The sequence below is a fragment of the Cheilinus undulatus genome, linkage group 22, assembly GCF_018320785.1.
Source record: "Cheilinus undulatus linkage group 22, ASM1832078v1, whole genome shotgun sequence".
Taxonomy (NCBI): Eukaryota; Metazoa; Chordata; class Actinopteri; order Labriformes; family Labridae; genus Cheilinus; species Cheilinus undulatus.
Genome location: NC_054886.1, coordinates 9,094,556 through 9,116,555, shown reverse-complemented (window position 1 = coordinate 9,116,555; position 22,000 = coordinate 9,094,556). Strand labels below are relative to the sequence as shown.

The 22,000-nt window shown below is 39.9% G+C and overlaps 1 protein-coding gene across 6 annotated transcripts in view; it reads right to left on the bottom strand.

The window, feature by feature from the left end:
• camk2d1 (calcium/calmodulin-dependent protein kinase (CaM kinase) II delta 1) overlaps positions 1-22,000 on the bottom strand; it is a 131,074-nt gene that overhangs the window by 19,590 nt on the left and 89,484 nt on the right. For 3 of the 6 annotated variants that reach the window (XM_041779152.1, XM_041779153.1, XM_041779154.1), the window contains exons 7-13: positions 15,679-15,781; positions 11,450-11,533; positions 10,827-10,921; positions 8,452-8,574; positions 8,279-8,362; positions 8,034-8,076; positions 5,061-5,101 (exon numbers count right to left, since the gene is read on the bottom strand). In XM_041779152.1, coding sequence (XP_041635086.1) covers positions 5,061-5,101; positions 8,034-8,076; positions 8,279-8,362; positions 8,452-8,574; positions 10,827-10,921; positions 11,450-11,533; positions 15,679-15,781 — 573 coding nt within the window. The remainder of the gene's footprint in view (positions 1-5,060; positions 5,102-8,033; positions 8,077-8,278; positions 8,363-8,451; positions 8,575-10,826; positions 10,922-11,449; positions 11,534-15,678; positions 15,782-22,000) is intronic. The other 3 variants (XM_041779155.1, XM_041779156.1, XM_041779157.1) reach the window with 1 other exon arrangement.

Below are 22,000 nucleotides of genomic sequence, written 5' to 3'. Positions count from 1 at the left end.
CCCAAAAAGGCTGATATCTAAAGCTGACAATAAAGCAATAATTATAGCTAATACAGACCTATATTCACAGCTGATATAGGTCTTTATTTACAGAAAATATTAGCTGACGTTTACAGACGATATAAGCCAATATCTACAATCCATACAGGCCAACATTTACAGTCAATAAAAGCCAATATAGGCTGATATTTAAAGCTAATATAGTTAAATAGCTAAAGCAAGCAAAGGCTGATATTTACAGCTGGCACAGGTAGATATATACAACCAACAAAAGACAATATATATGGCTGAAATTAGCCAATTATGGTTGATATTTACAATCTTTTCATGATGATATTTACAACTAATATAGCCTGATATCTGCAGCCTACTCTGGTTGATAATTAAAGCTTGTTTAGACCTATATAAACAGTTGATATAGCTCTTTATTTACAGCAATATTAGTTGATATTTATAGTAAATATACCTTTATATCTACAACCCATATTGGCCAATATTTTCAGCTAATAAAATACCTGAATCTATGCCAAAGTATGCCAATATCTGCAACTGATATATGCTGATATCTGTATTCAATTTAGGCCGAAACCACAGTTGATGTAGGCTGGTATCTACAGCCAAGAGCAGTTGTATATTATGACTGAAAAGAGTCAATATCTGCAGCCAAAAAAGGCCCATATTTACAATCAATTAAGGATGATATTTACAGCCAGTATTTGCAGCCCATACAGGCTGATATCTTCAGCTGATATAGGTTGATATTTATAGCTAATATAGATCTATATTTACAGCTGATATTGGGCTTTATTTACAGAAAATATTAGATATTTACAGCTGACACAGGTAGATATATAAAAACAATATAGGTCAATATCTATGGCTGAAAAGTGTCAATACCTGCAAACAATGAAGGTGATATTTACAATCCATTCAGGATGACAGCTAGTATAGTCTAATAACTACAGCCTACACAGGTACAAATTAAAGCCATTATAGACCTATATAAACAGTTGGTATAGGTTTTTTTTTCTACAGCAGATATTAGCTGGTATTTAGAGTCCATATACAATACTATCTGCAGTCCATACAGGCCAATAAAAGCCAATATCTAAAGCCAATTTAGATGAATATTTGCAGTTGATACAGGTCTTTTTCTACACTAAATATCAGCTGACATTTACAGCCAATTTTTGCCATATCTACAGTCCATACAGGCCAATATATACAGCCAATAAAAGCCAATATCTAAAGTTAATTTTGGCAAAGAGTTACAGTCAATATAGGCTGATATTTTATGCTAAAGTATGCCAATGTCTAAAACCAATATATGACATCTATACCTAATTTAGGCCTGTATCTACAGTTGATGTAGGCTGATATCTACAGCTGATACAGACATATAGCTACAGCCAATATAAGCCAATAATTGCAGCTAAACAGGGTTGATATCAGCAGCCAATACACCCTGATATTTTGAGCCAGCAAAGACTATATCTACAGCTTATATAGACAAATATTAAGAGCCATTAAAGGCCTATATATTCTGCCAATGTAGTCCAATATTGAAAGCCAATAAATGCCAAAAATCTACAGCAGTTGTAAGATGATATCTACAACCAGTACAGGCTGACAATTACAGTCGATTCTGGATGATGTTAACAGTGGATTCAGAATATTTACAGATAGTAAAGGCTGACATTTATAGCCAATAATGCACAATAATTACCGCTAACATAGGACAACATCTACAGTCATTATAGGCCTATTTCTATGGCTTCTTTATCCATATATTCTTCAGATTTGTCTTTGGAATTCATAGATTTCATACCACAAAAAACTCTCATGGTAGCATCACCTGGCAGGCAAAAATGACTTCCTCCTGCTGTATTTTAGTAGATTTTCATCCTGATGGGAACTTCTGTGATTTAAAACACTGAAATGATTTTTTTGACATGCAATGGCCCCTGTTGCCATTGCAACCATCATCAACAACAAAGGAGAATGTAGCCCATGTACAGCAATGTGGCGATGCAATAAAGCAAGCTAGAGGACAGCTCATGTTGCACAATCCCTACTCATTAAAGAGATAGAATAAAGAGAGAGAAACAAAGCTGCATTATAAGAACAGACGCCACTGAAAGTCTGCACAGAGAAAGAGTTAGACCGACAGACGTCGTGCAAACATGCAGGCAGCGAGCAGGCAGACAGTGTACCAGAGAAGGAGTGGGGACAGGCTCTTTGGGGCTGGTGACCACATTGGCCTTGTTGTTGATCTGGAGGGACAGAGTGGACACAAAGACAGACAGACAGACGGACAGGACAGTGACAGAAGTGACAGGCTTAGTGTTCAAAGGTCGGCCCCTTTAGAAGCTACTGTGGAGGAAAAAGTGGAACAGGAGTGTGCTGGAGAGCTGCAGTCAAGGAGTGTTAGTGAGGTTTATCCATCCAGCAGGTAAAAGCAGAGAAATCAGCCTACGAAATATACAAGAAAATGTGGAAAAGAGAAGCATTTTTGGTTCTTTCAACTGAGATGGAGAACATTTATCGTCCGCATGCTTCTTATAAAACAGATGAAGAGCGACAGCCCGTCTGAGGGAAACAAATGACCCAATTACTCTGTGAAAGAATGATGAATCACTTCAAACTTTTCTGACCTGTTGATTAAGCACTGCCTTGTTCATATACCTCAGTGAAACCACATTATAGCCGCCTGTTTTCTGTCAACCAGCTCTTCCATCAGGTTGAAGTTCACTGCAAAGTAGGCCTGTCCACACAGAGCTTTCTCAATGACAGATTCCCAGATCCAGAGTCATAAATAGTTCCATAACTCCAAGGAAAAGAGGCGTCTGAGGGTCACATGTGAGCAGGGACTCACAAAGGCCCAGTAACATTCAACAAAGTAGGAAACAGGAAGTGAATCACTCGTCATGGTACATTCTTAAAAACAAAACACTGGACTGATGCCACATGAGAGGAATCTGCTCCATAAGCTCAGGTACTATTTCACCTTCTTCAACTCTGAGATCAAGGAATAGGAAAACGGACAACTTGATGCTATGTGGGGAAATACCTAAAAACATGACAAACAGAAGACTACAAGCTAAAAAACTAAAAGACTTACTTTAACTGGGGAGACACAACTTCAGACTGAACGATTCAAAATATGTGAAAGTAATAATGACTGGAAAAAGATCTAAATAATCACAGCATTTGAAATTTAATAATCCTGATAAATCACATCTGGAGGTGAAATGAAAAGGACTGCATTAGAAGAAGACTCAAATGCATAATTGTTATATAGAGCTTCCACGTTAATGATTTTCTCTGTTCTTCACATATTCAAAAGTGAATGGACAATTTACTTTTATCTGATCAGGCATCCAAAGGCAAGGGAGATTAATAAGGGAATAAGAAGGGAGAAAAAGGGGGGAGGAATAAGAGTAAGTAAGAGGGGAATAAAGGGGGAAATTAAAAAAAGAAAAAGGGGACAGATGCAAGGGGAAAAGGGGGATAAGGAGGGAAAATAGGGGGGAGGAATGGGGGGGTTAGGTAGGAATAAGAGGGAGGAAAGTAAGGGGGAATAAGACGAGGGAAAGGGGGTGATAAGGAAGGGGAATAAGGGGGAGGAATAAGGGGGAATAATAGGGGGGAGAGAAGAATAAGACAGAAATAAAGGGACAAATAAGGGAGAATTAAAGGGGGAAAGGGGAGAAATTTGTGGTAAAAATGGGGGGAGGAGTAATGGGGCCAAGAGGGGTATAAGGAGGAAATAAAGGAAAAATAAGGAGAAAAAAGAGGGGCATAGGGGGTGAATAAAGGAAAGGGAAAGGGGGACTAAGGGTAGAGGAATATGGGGGAATAAGGTGGGAATAAAGGGATAATAAGAGGAGTGAATATGGAGCAAAAAGGGGGAAAAGGCAGGGAATAAAAGGTGGAATAAAGGGGGAATAGTGAGGTTAGAAAAGGGGAAATACAGTTTACATGTACTAGAAACAAAAGAAATCAAAAGGGAAAAGAATAACAATAAGGGGGAATAAATGGGTAAAAGAAGGGAATAAGGAGAGAATAGGACAGTGGATAAGGAGGGGATACAAGTAAATAATAAAGAAGAAGAAAGAGGGAATGAGGGGAGAATAATAGGTTTGTAAAGGGGAAAAAAGGGGAGAATAAAGGGAGAATATTGGGGAGAATGAGGGGGAATAAGTGGGAGGTAAAGTAATAAGGAATGAAAAAAGGGGGAATAAGGAAGTAACACTACATGAACAATAAATAAGAAAAAAAAAAGAATCACAGTTTTTGATTTTTATTCTAATTTACATAACATCTCATCTTTTTTTAATTTGAGCTTGTATTTTCATTTACCTAAAGAGGACCCAGCAGAAAAAGTTTGGTATCCACTGCCTTCTGGTATCCTCAAAGTGGATTTATTCTCTATATAAGATCATGTTGTGCCTCCCCAGCCTTTAACACACTGAAGTGGGATTTGAGAATAAGGGTTTTTATTGCTAACTACTTTCTGCAGAGGACAGTCTACCTAATGGGCAGCTACAAACACAGGCATACCCTCAAAAGCTCTGTACCGTCCGTCTTCCTTTTCTGCATTGAAGCAGTAACGACACAAAGGGAGACAATATTAAAGCTTAATCACTAGGTTGCATTAAGCCAGTTTTTTCATTCTTCCCTTTATAGAATTTTTTTTTTTTTTTTGTGGTAGATGAAGAATTCAGCTAAAATCTGGGGTGAAATCCAGAAAGACTTTGACTATAGAGGAGAATTACAGAGCAATCCAATCTTCTGACCATTAAATGAGAATTTAATCAGCGGTTTAAAGTTTCTAACAGATCCTCCTCCTCCTCTCACACTGGCTGACGATGCAGAGCGGATAATTATGAGAAAACTTTTGTCACATCCTCTAAGGAAATCTAACTTGACTTCACACCAAAGTATTTGGAGAATAACACGTCACATCATCATCTAGAAACACGTAAAAACAAAAGTAAAAGACACATTCTGGAAAACAGAGAAGTGTGGAAAAGAAAAAAGGAAGAAGCTGAACTTACTTTGACACCATCTGGTTTCTTGTTCAGCAAACTCTTGGCTGCTGTTGAGAGAAAAATAACAATACGAGGAAGTCAGCATGCAGCTTCAGTTAACACGTACACAAAAACCGCACATGCACGGTGTCTGTTCAAGGCCGGCCAGTTACGAGCATCCTCAAAGTAAGCTCTGCAAGGAGTGGGAATGTAAATGAAGTCAAAGATGAAATAGAGCTTGGTGAATCATTAGTCCAGAACGTGCAGTCTGATGAATGTGAGAGGACTATAGGAGGCTCGCTCACAGTGCTGTGATTCTCCAACTGAAGCAGTGGATTGTTTTAACTTAAGCTGCCAAAACACTTCATTTATGAGACTAAAAGTTGGCTAAAATCATGTGAGCAGTGATTTATCATTGCGTGCAAATGAGACACAAACAGATGATGGATGGCGGCAGGCAGAGGGTTAAATATGCTGTAGTGATTTAATGCAATTGGAAGATCACTGGACTGATGGGTTTGTTACATCATGAAATTATGCATGTTTAGTAAAATCTTTACAGTGGCATCAAATGTTTTTAGCAGCCATAGTGGAGGAAAAGTTGTTAAATTCACAAAGCTGTAAGCTGATTTACAGTTTGTTTATCAACCATGGTAAAAATAATTTGGATTTTTCCAAACAAGAAATGACAATAATCCTCTTTAATCCTCTTGAATGAAATTATCCTGGGCCGGCTGCTGAGAAGCATCCCCACAGCATGATGCTGCCACCAGCATGCTTCACAGTGGGGATTGTGCTTTTGTAGGGATGAGCAGTGTAAAGAATTGGACAAAGCCTGTGTGACGTCAGTTACAAAAGGCGAACTCAAACAGCTTTAAGCGGCCTCCAGACTGAAATCCCTGTCACTACCAAACTTTCGATCAACCTAACGGCAGACAAGAGCCCGCCCACTGAGCTCAACTTCCTGTCAGCTAAGCTATCACTAAAGCTAGCCTTTTGGTGGTAGCGTCTGCCTTTTAAGCTATCTATCAATCAAGTGAGACCTGCCAATCAGTGCGCAGAGAGGTTTTTCTTAAATAAAATCAAAACGATTGTGGTACAGAAAAATTCAACCCCGTACAGAAGTGGTTCTCAACTGGTGGATCGGGACCCAAAAGTAGGTCACGGAGTAGTTTTCAGTGGGTTGCGATTAGGTGTCTGTAAAAAAAAAATGGAGGCAAAAGTCCTCAAGTCCTTATTGGATATGCATCGATACCTTTGATTTTACCTTGTTTTACTGTGAAATTAGGTAAATTTTAATGTTTGATCAATATTTCAACTAATTTATCTCCTCTTCTTGCAATAAATGGCTAATTTTACTGTGATAATGAAGTAATTTCACAACTTCTCTGGAAAACTGGAAAAAACTGACACATAATGATGGGGAAAGAGGGTATAAAATTTGGTCCAATCATGCGCCAAACTGCAACATATTAAATTAACTAAACATGCGCTGTTGACATTTTCTTGAAACTTGGGTCGTGATCTGTTGTAAGACAGACTGGTGAGTCTTGAGGCTGGACCAGTTGAGAACCACTGCCGTACAGTGTGTGCTCATGAAGACATTAGCTAACGAGACATGTTTCATTTTATGAATCAGGCCATAAACCAGTTTATTTCTATTGTAAAGAAATGTCTTTTAACATTTGCTGTGTACGTGACTTCCGATGTTTCTGCAGTTGCTTTCTCTTTGCCACTCTCCCATAAAGCTTTGACTGGTGAAGAACCTGACCAACAGTCTCTCTCAACTCAGCTGCTAAAGCCTGTAACTCCTTCAGAATAGTCATAGGTGTCTTGGCGGCCTCTCTCACCAGTCTCCTTCTTGCACGCTCACTTAGATTGTGAGGATGGCCTGATCTAGGCAGATTTACACATATTGTGCCATATTCTTTGCATTACTTGATGGATTTAACTGAACTCTGGGGGATGTTCAGAGCCTTGGAAATGTTTCTGCATCCATCCATTGAGAGTGTTCTTGTGTCTTCACAGTGTAATGGTATCAAGGAATACTGATTAACCAGTGACTTGACCTTCCAGACGCAGGTGTCTATATATTTACAGTCACTTGAGACACATTCACTACAACCGTCATCTGTTGGATCAGACCTCACAGGCCATGAATTCATGATCCTTGGACTACTGCAGACCAGGAACATGTCCCAATATAATCCGGTCGTCTCCCCAGCATTCACTATTTAGCTCTCATCAAAGTCACCCACATTCTTACGCCTCACCAACTTTCCCCCTGTCCAAAACGTCAATGCTGAGGACAACTCTTTTGCATTTTGCTTTAATTCCCCACAAGCAAAAAAAAAAAACAAACCAAAACAAAACAAACAAACAAAAAAAAAACAGCAACAAAATCAAGCAATCTTAATTCTCAGGTTGCCTTTTTAGTGTTGCAGTTTTCAAGTTGAGTGCCTTTTGCTCTTGAAAATGTAAAAATTCATTTATTTTTCCTCCAAAATGGCCACCAAGGATGCATTATGCCAGCTGAAAGCACATTATAGTTTATTAGTATTCAGGGCATGCCTCAGTATGAATAATTAGAGTTTGACACTGAAGAAGAAAACTTACCTTACACAAGTTAACACACAAAACAGGGGGAAGAAGAAGAAAAATTAACACTATGGGCATGTTCAGAGTTTAATGAAATATTAAGGGAAATATTACATTAAAAAGGAACAAAACAAATCTAGGTCTGAGCCTCATTTTTCACAAACTGAAGCGATCAATAAAGTCAGAGTCCGTCTGAATGTTTTGCCCTTTAAGATGGTCTGCATCGATCTGAGCGCTCCTCCTGTCAGCGAGTTTATTGGCTTTAAATGGCAGCAGTTTGAAATCAGCTGCTGTCAGAAAAGCAGCATCTTAAACCAAAACTCAAATAGACAAAAATACAGCCATAAGAGGGTTTTTATGTAAGTGACTCAGAGGAAATGTGAAAGTTGGCGTCATTATTACCTGAGAAGTTGCGAGTGGCGAGCATAGTGGTGAGGATAGCACCCTAAGGAGAGAGAAATGAACAGAGAAGGAACAAACTGAAATATTTACACAGTCTGGGAAGTTAATGATTAGATATTCAGCTGCCTAGACTGCACTTCTGAACAATTTATCAGCTCAAAATGTAAAAAGAGCATGGTTTCCCTTTAAAAGACAGAATCTATCAACTTTCACCTAAAAACAAACATACAAATCTTCTGACTTACCTTTAGTTTCCTTCTGGCATTGAATTTCTTCAGGCACTCCACGGTCTCCTGTCTGTGCATCATGGATGCCACAGTGGAGCGTTGCTGTAGACGTAAAGAGGCAGAGGCTGTTAGCAGAATAAGACTTCATTTACTGGTTTAGGGGTGAATGGGTGAGTCTGAGTGAAACGTACGCAGATCCAGGGGTGTTTGAGAGCGTCTGTAGCCGTCACTCTCTTGGCCGGGTTGATGGTCAGCATCTTGTTGATCAGGTCTTTGGCCTCTGGAGTCACCGTGTCCCACTCAGGAGATGGGAACTGTTGGTTTAATAACAGTTTCAACAGAAGATTAAATTCACCTCTCACACAAGGCTTAGATACCCCAACTAGACATGTCAAATACACAGTTTCACAAGTCCGTTGCGTTATCCATGAGGGACACAGTGTCTAAAAAGAAGAGAACCTTTAAACAACACAACATTTACCAAGAAAAGCTTTCAGTGTGGCTCTTCGCTCTTCTTTTAATAAAGAAATGCTGCCCAGTTCTGATCAAAACTGCTGTAGCTGCACCCATGTTAATATTTTCACCATCTGGCCTTTTTAACAAGCTAAACCACATTTGTAGCTATCGCCTCTTCCTTGAAAAATGATGCTGATTGGCTTGGTCATTCTCAAGTGTATCAGCTGGATTGGAGCTTCCTGAGGACTAGGGTGAAGGATTGGGAAAACAACCTAACTGAAACTGTTTTTCTAAAATTGCAAATTTAATTTTAGCTGCCTATTCCTGTAGGCCAGGACAAGTGCTAGGATGAAATTAGATGTTGTATGAATTAATTCAAATGACATATTTCTATTTATCTACCTAAATCACAGTTGAAAATGACTGACTGATTCAACCTATAGCCTTGTATGCAATCACCATGACAACATAACAAAAGAACAAACAGACAAACTGAAGTGCAGTTTGCAGAAACAAAAAAAAAATTGCGGTTTTACCACTCCACATACTCATAATTAACACTGTCTGTGAACTTTATAGTACTGTCGATACGATACATGTTGAGGTGGAAGATGATCTGCTGTTATACAATCCTGCAACAACTGCATAGATGCAAACTCATAGATCCCACTACATTAGAGCATAGAGCATAAGAATCTGGTACTAAGTTCATTGCTTAAAGAACTGACTACCTGGAAAAGATGGATGTTTAAAAACACATGCAGATCAAAAGATGAAAAATATGAAAATGCTAAAATAAAAATGCTAAAAGATGAGACATGTCTGATAATATGGTTGTTTATATCATATTTTTTTCTGGGGGTGGGGGTCCACAGAAAAGATTACTTTGAAATCACTGCTCTACAGCCACTGTTCTTCATCGCAGATAATGACAGCTAGTATTGTGGTTTGTAAACTTCAAAACACTTAAATTAAGTTCCTCAAATATGTGAGAAATAAATTAAAATTAAAGCCTGACCAATGGATGGGCCTGCTGATTTATTCAGCTTATTATAGCCTGATAAAAATAATCCATATTCAGTCAAAAGTTGGCCAACAGACACCAGTGTTTATACTTTTTTTCCCGCTACCAAAGATTAGGGGATGAGACTTGGTTTTACTTAAGGCTGGCTCAGACTACACAACGGTTTTGTCCTTCACTTCCTTGCTACATCACATGGGGGCATTTTAATTGGATTTTACCAGTGACTTTTATGATGGTGCTTATCCACTTGCGTAATAATAAAAAAGCCCTCTGTTGTACCATTCTAATGACGCTATCCACACCTTCATAGCTCTTACATAATGTTTTCTAGCAAACCTGGAACTTGGTTGACTTTCTGGAGTCTTTAAAGATTAAATCCATACCAGAGAATGAATATTGGATGTCTTTTAATCCATTTATAATCAATTTTTTGATCGTTACTGCAGTTAGCCTGCCTCCATGTTTTCCTTTTTGCATCCCAGAATGCATTGCAACTGGGCTGTGACAACCAATTGCAGGCTGTTCTGTCATTACAGCATGCTTTGCTGGACAGCATACATGTGCACAGACTTAGTAAATGCAGAAGAGAGCCTGAATGACTCATAATAGAGAGAAAAAGACACAGAGAGGCCATGATCTGTCCCTAAGAGTCATTGCACTTAAGATAATGACTGAAATTCCCAAAGCACAATGACTTTATATGTAAATATGTGAATGTTTTGAAGACTTTTTGTCACAGAATGATTATCGTTTAATTTTTTAGTACCAAAAAAGTGGGAAAACAAGTTGGTACAAGACAAAACCCTTAGTCATTAATGTTTACTGTGTTCAATACATAAAAATCTTTGAGTTTTAATTCCTGATTGTTTTTTTGTTTGTCTTTGTAGTCCCATTACTTTTTCAAAATTCAAGCGACATTGCTGCAGCACACAAATTCCCAAAGTCGGGTCGTAATGAAGAAAAGGATGTTAAGTGTTCGACTGTGCACCACAGGGTTGATATTTACAAAGCTTTTTAAGACAAAAAGTCCAGACGAGACACAATGGTTAAAAATAGCTTAGGGTTCAGAGGGTTAATTAAACTCACGTCATAAGCTCCAGCTTTAATCTGCTGGTAGAGTCTGTGTTGGTCCTCGTCCCAGAATGGAGGATATCCCACCAGAAGGATGTAGAGGATCACACCTGTACGCACAAAACACACAATAAACCCCCACCATTGTTTAAGATAATCCTGACAGACGGCTTACATCAACACCCATTAATCCCCCTCAGAGCTGAATACCAAACTAAGATCCAAAACTTTAATTCAGTTTAATATAAACAGGTTTACAGCTGTGACACGGACACACAAAGCTCTGTGTTACAGCAGACGGTGTTTTGAGTTTTTGATCAGCTGCCAGTGAAAGATAAAAGGTGCTCTATGTGGCAAGGAGACGGTCTGACCACAAACACAACAGAAGTGAGTCAGCACAAATGTGTGAAGGTAACTGGAGTGAGGGTGTGTTTTATAGAGTGTGTTAAACATCGTTGAGCCCAGGTGTTCCTGTCCATCAGAGGAGGGAGTAATGAGCCACAGTGTTGATTAATTCAGAGGTAGGTGGTCTCTGGACTCCTCTAAAGTAGACACTAACAAACTCAATGACTGAAGAGTGACTGAAAAAATGTCTTAATATGGGTAAACAGCTGCTGTGTGTTAGCTCAGAGTCTCACCACAGGCCCACATGTCCACCGGCTTTCCATAGGGATCTTTCCTCAGCACCTCTGGGGACAGGTATCCTGGAGTGCCAGCAAAACCTGAAACACAAACATGAAAACACATTAACACAGAGTACAGACATGGTGACAACAATGGCAGGTGTAAACAGAATCAAGCATGCATTTTAATGTATTTCTATAATTTCTAAACTTTCATTACTTTTTCATTTCATATTCATCTTGCAGAGGTCGGGGCTCAAGTCACAAGTTTCAGAACTTTGGACTCATTGACAAAATCAAGGACTTAAACCAGTGATTGTGACTTGACTTCACTTGGACTTAAGCCATAACACTTGAAAACACTTGAGATTTACCAGATTCTATAGTACTTGAAAAGAGCCACAGGTAATTCAAATTAAGACCTGAAGATTTCCAAATCTTTACGATAGACTTGTAATGGGGTAAAGAATTGACTCAAGGCATTTCTGTCTTAACTTGTGACTTGACTTGAGATGTACTCGTCTTAATTTTGAACAAAACTTGTGATGTGCCTGTCTCTACTATGGACTTGACCTACACTTGACTTTAGACAAACCTGTCTTTAATTAGGACTTGATTCAGGACTTGATTCAAGACATTTCTGCCTTAGTTATGGACTTTCATTCAGACTTGCCAGTCTTCACTTGGGACTTTGCTTGAGACAAAAAAATTGACTCCAAATGTGTCTGTCTTTACTAGGGACTTGTACTAAGGTACAGACTTGGTATAGTACCTGTCTTAACTTTTGACAAAACTTGGAGGTGCCTGTCTCTACTTGGGATTTCACTCTGACTTGACTTGGGACAAGCATGCATTTACTTAGAAACTGACTTAGGACTTGATTTGGGACATTTCTGTCTTAATTTCAGCCTGATTCGTGATGTGCCTTTCTTCATTTGGGACTTGATTCAGGACTTGCCAGTCTTCACTTGGGGCTTACGAGAACTTCACATGTACCTGTCTTTCTTGGGGCTTGACTTGTTACTTGACTATCTTAACTAGGGACTTCATTTAGCACAAGGTTTTGATACAAAATGTGCCTTTCTTTACTTGGGAGTTGACTCAGATTTGATTTGGGACTTGACACACGATGTACCTGTCTTAGCTTTTGACAAAACTTTGAGGTGCCTGTCTCTACTTGGGATTTTACTTGACTGAGGACAAGCATGTCTCTACTTGGGACTTGACTTGATTTAGGACATTTCTGTCTTTATTGTAGCTTGTCTTGTGATTTGCCTTTCTGTACCTGGGACTTGACTGAGGACTTAATTCAATACATTTCCATCTTTATTTTGGGGTTGACTTATGACTGGCCTGTCTTTACTCCACATGTACCTGTTATTCTTGGGACTTGACTAGACACAAAGACTTGACTGGGTACTAGACTCTCTTTACTAGTGACTTGTCATAGGACAAGGTATTGATCTAAGATGTGCCTTTCCTAGCCTGGGGCTTGACTCAGATTTGGCTCAGGGGAAGCCTGTCTTTAGCTGGGACTTGACTCAGGAATTGACTTGGTACATTTAAATCTGTACTTCAGTTATGACTTGGGAGGTGCCAGTCTGTATTTGCAACATGACTCCCGACAAAGACTTGACACTGCACGTGCCTGTCTTTACCTGAGACTTGAGTTGGTCTTGACTGTTGATGTGCTTGACTTTACCATGGGCTCGACTTTGGATGTGCTGACTTGACTTGGGACTTGATATTGGATGTGCCTATTTTTACTCTGGACTTGTCTGTCATTATTTGGGACTTGACTTGGGACTCAAGACCAAAGACTTGATACTTAATAGTGACTCGCAAAATTTACTTAAATTTCAGTGATATGTTGAAGAATTTGGGGACACATATTGCAATTTGAAATTTAAAGAAAAATGACCAACATAGGCACTTCTAGTATTTTTTTCAGATGTCTAAGGGTTAAAAAGCTCTTCTCAGCCACACATGACCTATTTTTACACCCTGAAACTTACTTCTTCCCTCTCTGAGTGTAGAAGTCTATCAACGCTTGTTAAACCTCCCCCTAACAGCATGTTTCACAGTCAGGATCAGTGCTCCTATAAACTTTATGAACCGGGTTAACAAGCTCAAAGAAAAGAGTCGGACTCATGAGCGGCAGCATGCAGCCTAGTTTCAAGTATCAGCAGGCTGCTGTGGGCGATGAGACGTAGTATGAGTCGTAGTAAAAAGAGTGAACTGGTTCCAGATGGAGCACTGGGCTGAGGGAATAGACCAATTATTCCTCTGTTCTCTGGGGAATAAAGAGAAGAAAGAGGACTGGAATATATTCAACACAGAGATGAGCCGAGGGCAGTGGCACACCTCGTACTTTCACTCAGGTCGGACAGGCTCTGGTGATAAAACGACACGGTAGAAGGTTTCATTTTACCATTGAAAGAAACATAAAACTAAGACGAAACAGAACAGCACAGTCAGGCCCAAGAAGAAGTTATTTACATTTAGAGACTGGATTTGTGACTCTGTCAAATTCAGCTGTTTTTGAGGGAACATGACTGAAATATTGACAGAAAGAACAAGGGAAAAAAACAATGTTCACTCCAGGTATGTTTTGAAAAATTCAGTGACACCAGATACTGGATTTTGCCATTATTTACCAACTCATTTTACCAATGTCAGTACTGTTAAATGCATACATTTTTCCAATCGTAAAGGACACCAAGTCCCCTAGGTATTTCACTATGCATCTGATCTTTTTTCCCTTTATTGATTCTGCTGTTCTTACTTTATTTATCCATGTCTTATCCTTCCTATTTCATGTCTGAACACTTCTCTGTTCCTTGTTTACACTGAAAGCTACCTATAAAACATGCTGGGATCGCTCCTAGCATGAACCAGGAAGGCCACTTTTAACCGCTTTTCTCACTCATTATGAGAAATTCCGCCATGAAACCAAAATGTTGGTTTACTGTGCAGTTTTTATTGAATGGAGTCCTTAGAGTGTTTTCATGGAGGATGAGCTTAAGCAGACTGTTTCCTTTGATTTATTAAATGTTATGTTATCAGGCTTTGCAGGTTAGGTTTTCTCAATTTCAATATTTGATTTTCTAACCCTTACCATAACCCCAAATGTAATAAAATTTCTCAGTTGTTTTCTTTAATCTAATGTCTCTATCTGCTACAGAAGCTGAGAGATGAACATTAAGTAATTATCATAATTCTGTGCTGTTGCTGAGATTTTAGGTTGTTTTCAGGAAACCCTTGGGTTTTAGAGGGTGCCTTTAGGTGGCCTTAGGTCAAAATCAGCTCCCTGAAACAATCCTGACAAAATGCAAGAAAAAAAACAAATTCTTCTGATGTGTAGAGAAAAACTAAAGATTTAAAAACACCTTTAAGTTTCTAAATCCAGCTGATGTAGGTTCATTAATTCCATCTAAAAATGCACAACCAGGAGATGATACTGTATGTCTTAACCCGACATGTCACATAGACTGTTTTATATACCTTCTGCATGAATATATTTTACATTCACCGCCCAAGGAAAGTTTTCAGGAAGGGCAGGACTTTTCAAGAAAAATCTTGGCAGGTGATTGGAGGAACGTTCTGTCACATTCATGACGAGCCAATCAAAGTGAAGAGACAAAATGACGTTGTAAGCATGCGCTACTCTTAAGCAGACAGGCAACTGCCACCTTGACTGTTGATGGCGGAACTTTTTGGTGAATAAAATCGATGCCAAGGCCAGTTAGGAGACATGCAAAAATGTCTTCTCTGCAAAGACAAGCTTTCGGTGTGGCTGTTAGCTCTTGTTTTAAAAAGAAATGTGGTCCAGTTATGATTAAACTGCTGTTTTCCTACGGCTACATCCAAGGCTACCGTTGCAGTAGCCATTGGATACACTGGCAAACCCCACCCATAATGGGCGCAAGTTTTTCTTATTCTTTATTTCATACAGAAATGTGGTCCAGTTCTGGTAAACGTGCTATGCTAAAGCTACATCCAAGCTAATCACCACAGTCGAGACAGTCATTGCAAATGAGTGTGACCAAACCCCGCCCATAGCCCCTCAAATGGCTCTGATTGGTCCGAACAGTGCTAGGTTTTGCACAAACGGTGTGGATTGATGACAGAGATGGAATCCATCTGCTTTGCCAGGTTAGATATATCTCACTCATAAAAACAATGAAAATATGTGTCAGAATTTATCAAAAACAAATGTTAGCTTAAAAGTAGCATTTACTCACCAAACCATGCCTGCTGGTCTCCCTGCACTTCAATGGCGAGGCCGAAGTCTGCCAGTTTGACCGCCGCTCCCTTCAACTTGCTGGCGAGGAGCAAATTCTCCGGCTTAGAGTAAAAAATGAGACAGACAATCTTTTAACATCTTGCAGAGAAAAATTGATCCTTCAGATTAGAGCCTGAGGTAGAGATGTTTGTGTTCTGTCATGAGCAGCTCAGGGGTTTTTCTCAGCAGCAGGAAGGGTCATAATCAGAGTAACAGCATTAAGAACTGATGTCATGATGGGAGTCTGAGCAGTTAGGACTAATAGCTGCTCTGGAGGCAGACTACAGCAGCTGTTCAGTCTATCTGCTGCAGGGCGGCCTGTCGGAGTCGCAGACCAGCCTCTGACTCCTGTTTACATCCAGGTTCAGTCCAAGGACACGGCCCACCTCGGCCTTGCGGCGCCCCAGAGATGTCATTCCACCAGACGCCGGCGGGCTGAGGTGAAATTGGGCGTGCGAGCCTGGCTGGTGGACGCAGATCGGGTGAGAGAGGCCGAGCGTGACTCACGCCAAACCCCCCGGCAGCAGTAGAGGAAAACAGTTGAATTATGTATTTTCTGACATTTTCAAAGCAGTTGTCCTAATCAAGCCAAATTAGAAAATATTCTGAACAACTGAGCTGTAAAATACACTTACAACATTAACAGAGGAAGATGATGATTAGAAGGGAAGCAAATATCAAAAGTTATTTTAAAAGCACTCGGGCTATTAAACATGAAGAGCCAAACAAGCCGTAATTCATTCGGAGACTCTCACAAACAATCATTTCACTAAAACTACATTTTAATGTCCTCTTTATTTTTAAATGTTGATGCAGTTTAACATTTTAGAGGCCACAGAAAAGGCTGCTAGGCTGCAGTCAAATCCTTGAGGCAATCAAAGTGCATCCACTCGTCCTTGTTTTTGCCTGATTGCATGTGAAAGTGGTTAAAAAGTCCTTAAAAGTGAGCTTTTAAAAGCATAACTAACTCCCAGACCTCTGTTTTTAACTACAAAACCATGTAAATGTGTATTAAGCAGTGTTTTTGATTAAGGTCTACATTTAAGCACATAATAATCAAATTCTGCAAGGAATGCAAAGCAAATGCTTTAAAGGTTGAAAACAGCTATGGCACTTGAATTTCTTATATGCTGATGCATGTAATACCAACTACCAGCTCCACCAATATACATCTGCGACACTCTAAGATTATGGGCAGTGAAGTTCTCTTCCTGGCGATCCTAAATAAACCATGTTTTACTTAAAAAAAAAAAAAAAAGGTTGCCATCATGTCAACGTTTGTCATCTAGAACAGTGGTTCTTGACTTTTTCAGCCTGTGACCACCAAAATAAAAGTGCCAGAGACTGTGGACTCCCACTGTACCTGAAGGTGGTTAAACACAGCCATGCGCAATCAAGAAGTCATGTGCAGCAAGGCCGCCCATAAGAGGGGATAAAATGGAGAGTTTCTGAGGCCCAGACGAACTGGGGACCCAGGAGGTCAACAAAATAATGGCCAATTATAAAGTTAAGCTGTTGTATCCATATTTTATATTTAACCTGAATAATAACTACTTTTATCAAACAAACCAATATTTTTTTCATTCTTTTGTGCCAAAGTAAATAGCCTTAAAAATGTAAATCCCTTTTCTTAAGAACAGAATTAAAATGGGTTAAAAATGGCTTAAATTGGTGGAAAATGTGGTGAAATGGGACTTTGAAAGTAGCAGAAATAAGTTTAAAAAGGCAACAAACAAATAATAATGGCAAAAATAAGTAAAAGATGGCAACAATGGGTTGAAGTGGCAAAACCAGGCATAAAAAAGTAGAAAGTTTGGTGAAGTGGGAAAGAAAAATTGGTTTAAACTGGCAAAAATGATTAATCAAGGCAGAAAAATAGGCAAAAATGGGCAGAAGTGGGTTAAACTGACAAAAATGGGCATAACAAGTAGTGAAATGTGGTCATAATGGGTGTAACAAGTGGTAAAAGTGGTTATTAGTGGCAATAATGGGTCAACAGTAGCAACAACAGGCAGAAAGTTGTAAGAATTGGTGTAAAAGTGGCAAAAACAATCAGAAAAAGTGGACAAAAATGGGTTTTAAGTGGCAAAACTGGGTTGAAATTGGCAAAAAAGTGATGAAATAAGTCAAAATTTGGCAAAACTGGCGTTAAGTGGCATATGTGTAATTTAACAGATATTCATGGTTCTTTAAGGCAACTGCAGACCCTCTCTCAGTGTTTCGCTGCATAGACAGCATGATGGTGACGGTACAAAGGGATGAGTGGGCGTATGTTATCCCCCTACTTCCTGGCCCTGTTAATTAAGTTTTTACGACCAAGGTAGACCCACCTCAGCTGAAACCCTGGGGTTTAACAACTCTTCAAACAGGTTTGGAGACAAGTCAAAATCAACAAACCACACTTAAAAATTTTGTTTGAATGGAGTTTGGTTCAGTCTTTTGACATCACCTGCAGACTGCAAAGAAATGTCAACTTTTCAAGATAATTTGAAATAGCATTAGGATAATTAGCACTAAAGACTTGCTATGATTTAAAAGGTATGGTACATTTGAATAATTTCTAAACCCAGCAGGTGTAAGTTAGAGTTCTTTACGCCTTCACATGTAATTTTATGGCACTAAAACTTACCTAACTTTGGTCTTGCACCTTGACAATGTCTGTATCTCAATTATTAGACAACACGGTTATTTCTAGCTTTGCACACATGATTTAACAGATGTCTTAATGACCTCCAGAATGAATCACGGCTCATACAGCTTTTGTCAAACTCCCTTTACATTCTGCTCAATCTACTCATTCCAGCAACCATCAGACATGACGTTCAGTGAAATCAGCTGGAATCCGTTTCCATCAGTCAGCGTTCATTTTTTAGGGCTGCTTGAGCAGTTAGTAGAGCGTGTGTGATTTCTGAGTCGTGCGGTTCCTCAAATCTTTGATATGAGTCAAAGATCTGAGGACAAAGAGGAGGGAGGGAGAAGAGGGAAGAGTCGGGGTAGATGCATTCATTAGTATCATGCAGTCATTGCAAACTTTAACCAACGTATGGACCGAATACCCCAGTCCTTTTTTAAACCAGTAGAAAAGAATGTTACCTCCAGGGTGGGTGAGGGTTGAATGATGGAACGGACAAAAGGAAAAGTTAAAGGCTGATCATGTCAGAAAGTACAAGCCCAAACATTTAGATGTGGATGTAGCCTAAAAGTTTGTTATACACTCTTACTGCTACTTATGAAGATCATAGTTGGTCTTTATGGTCTGTCTAACAATCTGATTATGAAGTTACTAAAATGAGGGTTGAAACACAGGTCTGAATGGTAAATTAGTTACCTGATACCCTATCTACACAATGCATTTACAGGGATTCTATCCAATTTGAGTGTTCAGATATCAAGTGGTTATCCTCAATGCTCTCTGTGGATGCACCTCAATGAAAATGGTTGCATCTGACAGCTCAGACTGCAGGCAGAGGTGGTCTGGGGTGTCTTCATCCTGACTGGATTGGTTGTGTAGATGCAACATGTACCCATGCACAATAAAGACCTCCCTAGCACTGATGTGATCTGCATTATTCTGCCAACAAACAAAAAGCAAGGCTTTGCTGTTGTCTGTCCAGTCTCACTCGGAGTTACAGGAATTGTCGCTCTATTTTCAGCGATCTGGATCATTTGTCTCAACTCAGTAATAAGAGTCAATCTGAAGCCCAAAAGACACTGGCACCTTCTGATGTGCATCCAAATGATCTCCCCTGTTATTTTCTATATACAAACCCAAACAGCTGGCGGCCAGACATGCCAAATTCATGCCACCATTCCTAGTGCTGCCGGCCGTGGCAAGCAAAGTGTTTTCCTGAGAAAACAGCTGTTTTTTCTACCATGTTCACTTGTTCAAGGTGTAGAAGAAGTGGTACACCTTATCTGCTGGTGAAATACCACTAGTTTCAACGTGTTGTCATTTACCCAAAGAGGCAGGGAGGTAGGCTTTGAGCAGGCTCTTGACCCTTGGTATCAAGTGCATTGCCAAGCAGTGGCGGGTCTGGAATTTCACTGCTTTGGGTGCTAGGGGCGCCAATTAAGGCATGTCATATGAAGCACACTGCAGCACTGGTTTGTTTTGGGCTTTTCATCTCTTCATTTGGTAATATTTTATGCCATGGAAACAGTACAAAAGTTAAAGAAACCGCTCCTGTATGTAAAAGGAGAGTTCTTAAAACCTGCTCATCCACAAACGTCACATCATAACTCTTGGATTCCCACGTAACTTGTCTTGGATTAAATTGTCATTTAATCTAACCACTACCTCACAATTAATTTGCTTTATAGTACAGCACCGTGTCCTTTTAAATGCATGTTTATCCTCCAGACCTGCCCCATCTCTCCGGGTATCCCCCCCAGCTGACCTCTTCATGACGCATGCAGCCACCCCCATGGCCTAGCTCAACCCACAGGGTCCCCGACACCCAGCATGCAGTGGATCAGGCTCTCCAAAGCGCATCAGAAACCAGAAGAAGAGCAGCTTTTGCTGCCATCACCAGCAGCTCTCCTGAGAATGTCAGCATTAGACACAGTCTTGCTAATGATACTGCAAAAATGCGCTGAAGAGAAGTCATCAAAAAGGGGTCTAGCCAGCTTCTCTGGCCATTAGTCAGCATCCAGTCCTCAAAAGAGTCTGGGAAAGACCAAGGACCATAAGATCATCCCATGCTCAGATAACAGGAGTGCCACCCATCCTGCCGAGTGAACCCATTGGCAAAACCAAGTCTGTAGTTGATCTCAGCCTATCAGAATTAGCAGATCAATGGATTTCGCTGCCAAGGTAGGTGAATTGCCCAACAATTTCCATGGACACAGATTTGATGGCAGCATCCAAGGCGTCCCAGAATGCCTGGATCATCGTTTTGGCTCAGGAGATGCGCAGTCCCATCGTATTAGCCTCCTTACTTAGCAATTTAGAGGCCTACATGAGGCCGTCTTTGACATGAAGTTGGTAAGCTGTTAAAAAGGCAACTTGGCGCCAGTGTAGCTCAGTGAGTAGAGCAGGCACCTATAAACAGAGGATATAGTTCTCAACGCACTAGTCGCGGGATTGATTCCTGGTCCAAGTGCATGTCTTCCCCTATTCTGTCTCTCAAATTTCTTTTCTCTCTTCAGCCATCTTATCCAAATAAAGGCAAAGATGCCCAAAAATAACTTTAAAAGGGCATCTTAGCTTGTGGCTAATTTGCTCCCATGCATTCTTAACAGCAGCAGCTTCATTGCACACGGCGTGTTCAGATACCAAGCCACAGTAAGAGAGCCACAAAATGATGTATGGAATGTTGTTTGGATAAGAGGAGGGAAAGTGAGTTCTGACATCAGGTCATTTCTGAAGACCAATCGTTAATGCAAAGTAATGATGCATGGACTAAAGTGCAGCCATTGGTATCTGTATTCCAATAAGGATTGTTGATGCAAAATGTAAAATATAATCGAGGCTTTTTAATATTGCAGATACAATGCCTAAGAAAATAGAAAAAAACCCAGTTGCAAACTAGTGTGTTATTTCTCTTTTAAATACGGATGTTGAAAAGCTGTTTCTTCTTATCTGCACAGTGAGAAGATTTAATGAAGTGTTTTTAATCTGCTTTATGATCACACAGATGGTGCCATACGGATGGAGGCTGCTCAGTGTGCTTTCACGCCTGCTGATGCATCATCATTTTTTATTTCTTTCACAAATCAGTGAATTAGTAAAGCATTTTGACAGCCTTTAATTATTCCATACTGTGTCTGTCAGGCTTGTGGAGAGGGTTACAACAGCTCAACACATCCAACATCCTAACATCCAAACATACAGGGGGATGATTACAGATGCATTTCATTAATGGCAGTGTGCATCCAACCTGACTGTCTGTATGAAGCCTGAGTGCCTTGCATGTGTGTAAACTTTACTATGCATATCAGACTGATCAGGATTCATGCTCCCTTATTGCTAATATGTGACCAGGAGCTTCCTGTGAGTGTAAGTGACATTTGCAGATACTTCTGCAGTCAAAGACTGCATTTCTCAAGGGTGAATATCCTTCATTGAGCTCCCATAGGGACCTGAATTTGGAGATGAAGATCAACTCTTCAAACAAGACACAGCTTCATTGAAGACTTTTCCCTGCAGGAGCTGTAAAAGTTTGACAATGTATCGCTTACACCAATATCTTGAGTCAAATCCCACCATTATTTTCTGCAAAGTTGCATTTCATGGCCTATTGGAAAAACCTGATTGGCTAGGATCTATAGTCCCTCAAGGA